At 34.7% G+C, this 11,033-nt stretch overlaps 1 protein-coding gene across 1 annotated transcript; it reads right to left on the reverse strand.

Moving 5' to 3' along the window:
• Positions 1–1,431: 1,431 nt before the first annotated feature.
• LOC141338072 (stonustoxin subunit alpha-like) lies at positions 1,432–10,450 on the reverse strand. The gene is made up of 3 exons (XM_073843640.1): positions 10,203–10,450; positions 2,492–2,538; positions 1,432–2,408 (listed from the first exon to the last, which is right to left on the reverse strand). The coding sequence occupies exons 1-3, from the start codon at positions 10,385–10,387 to the stop codon at positions 1,864–1,866; spliced, it is 777 nt and encodes a 258-aa protein (XP_073699741.1). The 5' UTR covers positions 10,388–10,450; the 3' UTR covers positions 1,432–1,863.
• Positions 10,451–11,033: the final 583 nt, after the last annotated feature.

Consider the following 11,033-nt stretch of genomic DNA (forward strand, 5'->3'; position numbering starts at 1 on the left):
AGCTCTTTAATTGTGTATAAAAATTTTATATTATCATAAAATTTCCCCAAAATGCTAAATAATAATCAAAATATTTTATTAAACACAAATATATTACATACATTTTTTTTTAATAAAAAAAAGTTAGATTCCAAGCCCCAAGTGTGACCCGAAAATTGAGAGGCTCAGTTTAATTAATTTTAATGGAAAAATAGCTCATTCATTTGTTCATAAAACTGAAATACTATCATAAAATATCCTTAAAATGCTAAATAATAATCAAAATATATTATTAAACCATAATATATAAAATTAATTTTCAAAAAAAAAAAAAAAAAATTGATTTCAAGCAGCAAATGTGACCCGAAAATAAAGGCTCAGTTTAATTAATTTTAATGGGAAAATAGCTCATTAAACTTGAATAAAATTTTAATATTATCATAAAATATCCTCAAAATGTTAAATAATAATCAAAATATATTATTAATCAAAAATATATTACATTGATATTAATAAAAAAAAGGTTAGATTTCAAGCAGCAAGTAATTTTAATGGAAAAATAGCTCTTAATTTTTTCATAAAACTGAAATACTATCATAAAATATCCTTAAAATGCTAAATAATAATCAAAATATATTATTAAATAATAATATGTAAAATTAATTTTCCAAAAAAAAAGTTAGATTTCAAGCAGCAAGTGTGACCCGAAAAATAAAGAGGCTCAGTTTAATTAATTTTAATGGAAAAATAGCTCATTAATTTTTTTCATAAAACTGAAATACTACCATAAAATATCCTCAAAATGTTAAATAATAATCACAATATATTATTAATCAAAAAATATTACATTAATTTTCCACAAAAAAAAAAAACAAGTTAGATTTCAAGCAGCAAGTGTGACCCGAAAAATAAAGAGACTCAGTTCAATGGAAAAATAGCTCTTAATTTTTTCATAAAAATTTTATACTATCATAAAATATCCTTAAAATGCTAAATAATAATCAAAATATATTATTAAACAAACATATATTACATTGCTTTCCTAAAAAACAACAACAACAAAAGTTCAGTTTCAAGCCCCAAGTGTGACCCGAAAATAAAGAAGCTCAGTTTAATTAATTTTAATGGAAAAATAGCTCTTAAATTTTTCAGAAAAATTAAATACTATCATAAAATCTCTTCAAAATGATAAATAATGATCAAAATATATTATTAATGAAAAGTATATTCAATTGATTTTCCTAAAAAAAAGTTAGATTTCAAGCACCAAGTGTGACCCGAAAATAAAGAGGCTCAGTTTATTTAATTTTAATGGAAAAATAGCTCTTAAATTTTTTCAGAAAAATTAAATACTATCATAAAATATCCTTAAAATGTTAAATAATAATCAAAATATATTACATTGATCCCCCCCCCCCCCCCCCAAAAAAGTTAGATTTCAAGCAGCAAGTGTGACCCTAAACATAAAGAGGTTCAGTTTAATTAATTTTAATGGAAAAATAGCTCTTAATTATTTTAACAGGAATTGAATACTATAATATAATCTCCTCAAAATGTTTAATAATACTCAAAATATATTATTAAAATATATAACATTGATTTTCTTGAAGGAAGATGTTAAATGTTTGGTCTTCTGTCAGTTTTGATTGAGAAAGTATCTGTGACTCAAAACTGATTCAAAGGAAATGTTTTTAATGATTAATGTTCAGTTTCACAGACACTTGTTTCTAGCAGTGCTTTTGATTGTTGCTTTCAAACATCTCACAGTAATAATAATAATAATAATAATAATAATAATATCTTAACATTTCTACAAACACTAGTATTAGTGTGTATTAGTGTGTGATTTGTGTAATGTGTGTGTGTTACAGAGATGTGTGTTATTCAGTTGTGTTTAATGTCACACAGAGACACTGAAGAGTTGTAATAATCAAGTCTAAATCCAGCGTGTAGTGTGTGAGTGAATGTGTGTGTGAATGTGTGTAAGTGTGTGAGTTTGTGTTTGTCAGAGACGCTGTAGAAGGACAGAGTGCCGTTCGACTCGTTCAGATACACTCCTACTCTCTTACAGGAGCCTGAACCAGCAGATATCTCAGTGGACTTATTATTGTGACGGGCAGAGAATCTGTGATCAGAGCAGATCAGACTCCAGGAGTTCACATTATATCCAAACTCACTGTCATAACTCACTCCTTTCCTCTTGATCTCTTTATATGACACTGATATATGAACATAATCTCCACTCCATTCAGTCTCCCAGTAACAGCGTCCAGTCAGACTCTCAACACACAGAACCTGAGGATGATCAAATCTGTCTGGATGATCAGGATATGACTGTGTCTGACCCACATTTGTCACCTTTCTGTTGTTGTCAGACAGAGTGAGTTGATTGTTTGCTGTGTTTGTATCCAGTGTGAGATCACAGGCATCTGAACACAAGACACACATTACAAGAGACACATTTACAACTAAACAACAAACAAGAAAACTGTGAGTCTGTTTGTGGACTTACATTTGTGGAGCCCTGATGTGATCCTGAACTCTCCTCCATGATCCACACTAGAAAACACACACAGAGACATTCATCTCATAATCATAATAATAATAATAATAATAATAATAATAATAATAATAATAAATATAAATAAATAAAATAATAATATAATCATGAGCTCTTGTCCTGCTTTAACTTTTGCACATTCTAGTTTTGTTCTTCTAATGCTAGTAACATGCGAACAACATGCTAGTAAAGCCTAGCGACTGCATAGCAACATCCTAGCAACCGTCCCAGGTACCTTAGCAACCACATAGCAACACACTAGCAGCCAGCTCAGCACCATGTAACATGCTAGTAACTTGCTAATCATGCTAGTAACATGCTAGTAACTTGCTAATCATGCTTACAACCTGCTAGTAACTTGCTAATCATGCTTACAACATGCTAGTATTTTGTTAACCATGCTAGTAACGTGCTACTAACTTGCTAATCATGCTAGTAACATGCTACTAACTTGCTAATCATGCTAGTAACATGCTACTAACTTGCAAATCATGCTAGTAACATGCTACTAACTTAAAAGCAAAGCAACAACCTAGCAACCATCCCCGGTACCTTAGCAACCACATAGCATAACCAACCAACATGCTACTAACTTGTTAACTTGATAATCATGCTAGTAACATGCTACTAACTTGCTAATAATGCTAGTAACATGCTTCTAACTTGCTAATCATGCTAGTAACATGCTACTAACTGGTTAATCATGCTAATAACATGCTAATCTTGCTAGTAACATTCTAGTAACTTGTTAATCATGCTAGTAACATGTTACTATCTTGCTAATCATGCTAGTAACATGCTACTAACTTGCTAATCATGCTAGTAACATGCTACTAACTGGTTAATCATGCTAGTAACATGCTAATTTTGCTAGTAACATGCTACTAACTGGTTAATCATGTTAGTAACATGCTAATCTTGCTAGTAACATTCTAGTAACTTGTTAATCATGCTAGTAACATGCTACTAACTTGCTAATCATGCTAGTAACATGCTAGTAACTTGATAATCATGCTAGTAACATGCTAGTAACTTGTTACTCATGCTAGTAACATGCTAGTAACTTGATAATCATGCTAGTAACATGCTACTAACTTGCTAATCATGCTAGTAACATGCTAGTAACTTGATAATCATGCTAGTAACATGCTAGCAACTTGTTACTCATGCTAATAACATGCTAGCAACTTGTTACTCATGCTAGTAACATACTACTAACTTGCTAATCATGCTAGTAACATGCTAGTAACTTGCTAATCATGCTAGTAACATGCTACTAACTTGCTAATCATGCTAGTAACATGCTAGTAACTTGCTAATCATGCTAGTAACATGCTACTAACTTGCTAATCATGCTAGTAACATGCTATCAACTTGTTACTCATGCTAGTAACATGCTACTAACTTGATAATCATGCTAGTAACATGCTAGTAACTTGATAATCATGCTAGTAACATGCTAAAAACTTGTTACTCATGCTAGTAACATGCTAGCAACTTGTTACTCATGCTAGTAACATGCTACTAACTTGATAATCATGCTAGTAACATGCTAGTAACTTGATAATCATGCTAGTAACATGCTACTAACTTGCTAATCATGCTAGTAACATGCTACTAACTTGCTAATCATGCTAGTAACATGCTAGTAACTTGATAATCATGCTAGTAACATGCTACTAACTTGCTAATCATGCTAGTAACATGCCACTAACTTGCTAATCATGCTAGTAACATGCTATCAACTTGTTACTCATGCTAGTAACATGCTACTAACTTGCTAATCATGCTAGTAACATGTTACTATCTTGCTAATCATGCTAGCAACATGTTACTAACTTGCTAATCACGTTAGTAACATGCTACGAACTTGCTAATCATGCTAGTAACATGCTACTAACTTGTTAACTTGCTAATCATGCTAGTAACATGTTACTATCTTGCTAATCATGCTAATAACATGCTACTAACTTGCTAATCATGCTAGTAACATGCTACTAACTTGCAAATCATGCTAGTAACATGCTACTATCTTAAAATCAAAGCAACAACCTAGCAACCATCCCCGGTACCTTAGCAACCACATAGCATACCCCTTACAACTACCCTGAGTATCCTAGCAACCACATAGCAACATCCTAGCAGCCACTATGGGTACCCTAGCAATCGCTCAGCAACATGTAACATGTTACTAACTTGCTAATCATGCTAGTAACATGCTAATAACTTGCTAATTATGCTTATAACATGCTAGTACTCTCTGGGTACATGCTACTAACTTGCTAATCATGCTAGTAACTTGCTAATCATGCTAGTAACATGCTATCAACTTGTTACTCATGCTAGTAACATGCTACTAACTTGATAATCATGCTAGTAACATGCTAGTAACTTGATAATCATGCTAGTAACATGCTAACAACTTGTTACTCATGCTAGTAACATGCTACTAACTTGATAATCATGCTAGTAACATGCTAGTAACTTGATAATCATGCTAGTAACATGCTAAAAACTTGTTACTCATGCTAGTAACATGCTAGCAACTTGTTACTCATGCTAGTAACATGCTACTAACTTGATAATCATGCTAGTAACATGCTAGTAACTTGATAATCATGCTAGTAACATGCTACTAACTTGCTAATCATGCTAGTAACATGCTACTAACTTGCTAATCATGCTAGTAACATGCTAGTAACTTGATAATCATGCTAGTAACATGCTACTAACTTGCTAATCATGCTAGTAACATGCCACTAACTTGCTAATCATGCTAGTAACATGCTATCAACTTGTTACTCATGCTAGTAACATGCTACTAACTTGCTAATCATGCTAGTAACATGTTACTATCTTGCTAATCATGCTAGCAACATGTTACTAACTTGCTAATCACGTTAGTAACATGCTACGAACTTGCTAATCATGCTAGTAACATGCTACTAACTTGTTAACTTGCTAATCATGCTAGTAACATGTTACTATCTTGCTAATCATGCTAATAACATGCTACTAACTTGCTAATCATGCTAGTAACATGCTACTAACTTGCAAATCATGCTAGTAACATGCTACTATCTTAAAATCAAAGCAACAACCTAGCAACCATCCCCGGTACCTTAGCAACCACATAGCATACCCCTTACAACTACCCTGAGTATCCTAGCAACCACATAGCAACATCCTAGCAGCCACTATGGGTACCCTAGCAATCGCTCAGCAACATGTAACATGTTACTAACTTGCTAATCATGCTAGTAACATGCTAATAACTTGCTAATTATGCTTATAACATGCTAGTACTCTCTGGGTACATGCTACTAACTTGCTAATCATGCTAGTAACTTGCTAATCATGCTAGTAACATGCTATCAACTTGTTACTCATGCTAGTAACATGCTACTAACTTGATAATCATGCTAGTAACATGCTAGTAACTTGATAATCATGCTAGTAACATGCTAACAACTTGTTACTCATGCTAGTAACATGCTAGCAACTTGTTACTCATGCTAGTAACATGCTACTAACTCGATAATCATGCTAGTAACATGCTACTAACTTGCTAATCATGCTAGTAACATGCTACTAACTTGCTAATCATGCTAGTAACATGCTACTAACTTTATAATCATGCTAGTAACATGCTACTAACTTGCTAATCATGCTAGTAACATGCTATCAACTTGTTACTCATGCTAGTAACATGCTACTAACTTGCTAATCAATCTAGTAACATGTTACTATCTTGCTAATCATGCTAGCAACATGTTACTAACTTGCTAATCACGTTAGTAACATGCTACTAACTTGCTAATCATGCTAGTAACATGCTACTAACTTGTTAACTTGCTAATCATGCTAGTAACATGTTACTATCTTGCTAATCATGCTAATAACATGCTACTAACTTGCTAATCATGCTAGTAACATGCTACTAACTTGCAAATCATGCTAGTAACATGCTACTATCTTAAAATCAAAGCAACAACCTAGCAACCATCCCCGGTACCTTAGCAACCACATAGCATACCCCTTACAACTACCCTGAGTATCCTAGCAACCACATAGCAACATCCTAGCAGCCACTATGGGTACCCTAGCAATCGCTCAGCAACATGTAACATGTTACTAACTTGCTAATCATGCTAGTAACATGCTAATAACTTGCTAATTATGCTTATAACATGCTAGTACTCTCTGGGTACATGCTACTAACTTGCTAATCATGCTAGTAACATGCTACTAACTTGCTAATCATGCTAGTAACATGCTACTAACTTGCTAACCATGCTGGTAACATTCTAGCAACTTGTTACTCATGCTAGTAACATGCTACTAACTTGCTAATCATGCTAGTAACATGTTACTATCTTGCTAATCATGCTAGTAACATGTTACTAACTTGCTAATCATGCTAGTAACATGTTACTAACTTGCTAATTACGCTAGTAACTAGACCTGTCACGATTATTAAATAATCATTTGATCGCTATTAATTGGTCTAATCGCGGTCATTACAGATGATCGTTATTATTGCCCACTATTAGAAGACACAAGGGGGCGCTGTAGTACCTGCAGCACTCTACTTCTACCGGTCTCCCTCTGAACTCATTACGCTGAGCAATTACGAGCATTACATTCAAATGATATTGCCCTGTTGGTTTCTCCATCATTTTGAGTTAGAGCAACCCAGTTATTTAACAAAGATGGATTTAGTTTCGAAGCCAAAAAAGACAGCGCCGATCTGGGCACATTTTGGTTTTACACCCGATGATAAAGGACAGCCAAAAGACGTTGACATGGCAGTGTGTCGAATTTGTAGGAGAGAAATACCAGCGAAAGCTGCCAACACCGCAAATCTTAGGAATCACCTGAAAGCACATCACCCAACAGAGTTCGCCGAAGTTTTGAAGTCATCCACAGCCGCTCATACTTCCAGTCAGGTGACAATAGCGCAGGCCTTCGAACGGGTAACAAAATATAAACGCGACAGTATGAAATGGTGCACGCTGACCGACAGTGTCACGAGATACATCGCTAAGGAAATGCAGCCTTTTAATACTGTGGAGAAACCAGCATTTAAAGAAATGCTTTACAACTTTGACAAGCAATATGAATTGCCAGGGAAAACGTACATTTCCAAAACAGCAATTCCAAATTTATACAGGGAAGTGAAGGATGAAATCCTCAAGGATTTTAAAGAAATTGATTTTTATTCAGCCACAACAGACATGTGGTCCAATGTAAATATGACCCCGTACATGAGCCTAACAGTACATTACCTCACAACTGACTGGACACTAGTATCAAAATGTTTAGAGACAAGATACACCCCAGAGAACCATACTGCTGATACACTTTCAGAAACTCTTAAGTGCATTTTATCAGATTGGGAATTAGATTTTTCATTTAATAAATTACTTTAATACTTAAAGGCTTTAAGTGTATTAATGTGTTATTGCAAGTGACAATTTACAAGGGATTCAATTAAATAATCACAATAATTTGTATGACAATTAATCGTCAAAGCCCTAAAACAGACAATTAATCGTCATGATCGCAATTATTTATTGGACAATTAATCGTCAGCCAAATTTCATAATCGTGACAGCCCTACTAGTAACATGCTACTAACTTGCTAATCATGCTAGTAACATGCTACTAACTTGCTAACTTGCTAATCATGCTAGTAACATGTTACTATCTTGCTAATCATGCTAGTAACATGCTACTAACTTGCTAATCATGCTAGTAACATGCTACTAACTTGCAAATCATGCTAGTAATATGCTACTAACTTAAAAGCAAAGCAACAACCTAGCAACCATCCCCAGTACCTTAGCAACCACATAGCATACCCCTTACAACTACCCTGAGTATCGTAGCAACCACATAGCAACATCCTAGCAGCCACTATGGGTACCCTAGCAATCGCTCAGCAACATGTAACATGTTAGTAACTTGCTAATCATGCTAGTAACATGCTAGTAACTTGCTAATCATGCTAGTAACATGCTAATAACTTGTTAATCATGCTTATAACATGCTAGTAACTTGCTTATCACACTACTAACTTGCTAATCATGCTTACAACATGCTAGTAACTTGTTAATAATGCTAGTAACATGTTAGTAACTTGTTAATCATGCTAGTAACATGCTAATAACTTGTTAACCATGCTAGTAACATGCTACTAACTTGTTAATCATGCTTACATGCTACTAACTTGTTAATCATGCTTACAACATGCTAGTAACTTGCTAATCATGCTAGTAACTAGCTACTAACTTGCTCATCATGCTTTCAACATGCTAGTAACTTGTTAATCATGTTAACATGCAACTAACTTGATAATCATGCTAGTAACATTCTACTAACAACATGTTAGTAACATGTTAGTCATGCTAGAAACATGCTAGTAACTTGCTAATAATGCTTCCAACATACTAGTAACTTGCTGATCATGCTAGCAACATGCTACTAACTTGCTTATCATTTTAACAACATGAAACTAATTTGCTTATCATGCTAGTAACATTCTACTAACAAAATGTTAGTAACATGTTAATTATGCTATAAAGATGCTACTAACTTGCTAATCATGCTACAAACACGCTAGTACCTTGCTAATTATGCTAGTAACATGTTATTAACTTGCTAATCATGCTGACGACATGCTAGTAACATTCTATTAACATGCTACTAACATATTAATCAAGCTAGAAACATGCTATCAACATGCTAGTAACTTCTTAATAATGCTAACAACAGGCTGGTATCGCCCTAGAAACTACCCTGAATACCATTGCAACTGTACTGCAAAACCTTACCAACCACCCAGGTACTCTAACAACCACATAGCAACACCTTAGCAACCACCCCAGGTACCCAAGCAACCTTATAGTAACACCCTAGTAACCACCTTGAGTACTTTAGCAACTGCATAGCAACACATCCCAAGTGCCTTAGCAACCACATAGCATCCAACGACCCTGAGTATCCTAGCAACCACATAACAACAGCCTAGCAACCACTCTGGGTACCCTAACAACCGCTCAGCAACACCCTGGCAACCACACTCTTTACCCTGGCAACCTTAAAGCAATACCTTAGCAACCACTATTTGCAACCACATCTATCTATCTGTTTTTCTAATATAATGTATTGCCTTCAAAACATTCAGACTTTAATCTTTTAATTGATTTTAAAATGAAAACTATTTCAAACTGAAAACCATCAAACTTTTGAAAACTTTTTCTGCCAAGGCTTTTTCAAGCCAACTTAAAGTTTGTCTACAAACTTTACTATCTAGTTACAATAAAAATGTATCTTGATTTTATCTTGTGGTTATTTTGGGAAAAAACAGTTGTGTTTTCCCCCACTCTACCCAAGCAGGCAGTTGACCTCTGTATTATGAAGGGCCTCCATAACTGTACCACAGTATAATAATATCGGTAATGGCACAGGTTTCATGTTAACATTGGGCACTCCCAACCAGGTACAATATTCTGATTGTTTTGTTTTCTTGTTTTTAAACCCATAAATAATAATTACTCTTTCTAATAAATGTAACACACACACACACACACACACACACACACACACACAATACATAGTAGTATAGATTTATCAAACACAGCCATACTGCTCAACTTACTTGAGTTTTTCCAGGTGGTTGAGCAGCTTCACTCCTGATTCTCCTGGGTGATTATAGCTCAGATCCAGCTCTCTCAGGTGTGAGGGGTTTGAACTCAGAGCTGATGCCAGAGCAGCACAACCTTCTACTGTCACCAAACAATGAGATAATCTAAAACAGAAAGTGTTTATGTTAGTGTGCTTCATTTTTAGAGAAATATAGTATTATATACAATATAATAATAACCAACAGGACTCCTCAGCTTGCAGTCTGTGGGCTAAATCCATAAATCTTGATTTTAATAAACTTCAAACTGCAAAATTTAGTATGATTTTCTGCTTCTATCTGGTGTCAGCCAGTGGTTCTCAACTCCAGTCCTGGGGACCCACTGCTCTGCACATTTTGTATGTCTCCCTTTTTTAACACACATGATTCAGATCATCAGCTGAGATACATACAAAATGTGCAGAGCAGTGGGCCCAGAGGACTGGAGTTGAGAACCAGGCATAGACTACTATTTATATGCAGAAATTGACTTTGGCGTATGATACACAAAGAGTACGGTTAGAGGTGTCGGGTAGATGCGTATAATATGCACGTTAAACACATGCATATCATATGCAGGCCAAAGTCAATGTCAGCGTATGAATACCATGCCAAATAGAAAATCACGCTATTAATGCACATTTTCATGAGACTGGGCTCACTGTAAACTCCTGAAAGTCCAAGGATCCAGTCAGCAAAACCATTCAAACAGTAAGTTCAAAACAGCAGTGATGCAGAGAATAGTGACTTGCGTTCAGATGCCGGTAAATGATTCTTTGCATCGTGTACTTGTCCTAAAAGCAGACT

This window comes from Garra rufa, chromosome 1 (assembly GCF_049309525.1).
Source record: "Garra rufa chromosome 1, GarRuf1.0, whole genome shotgun sequence".
NCBI lineage: Eukaryota > Metazoa > Chordata > Actinopteri > Cypriniformes > Cyprinidae > Garra > Garra rufa.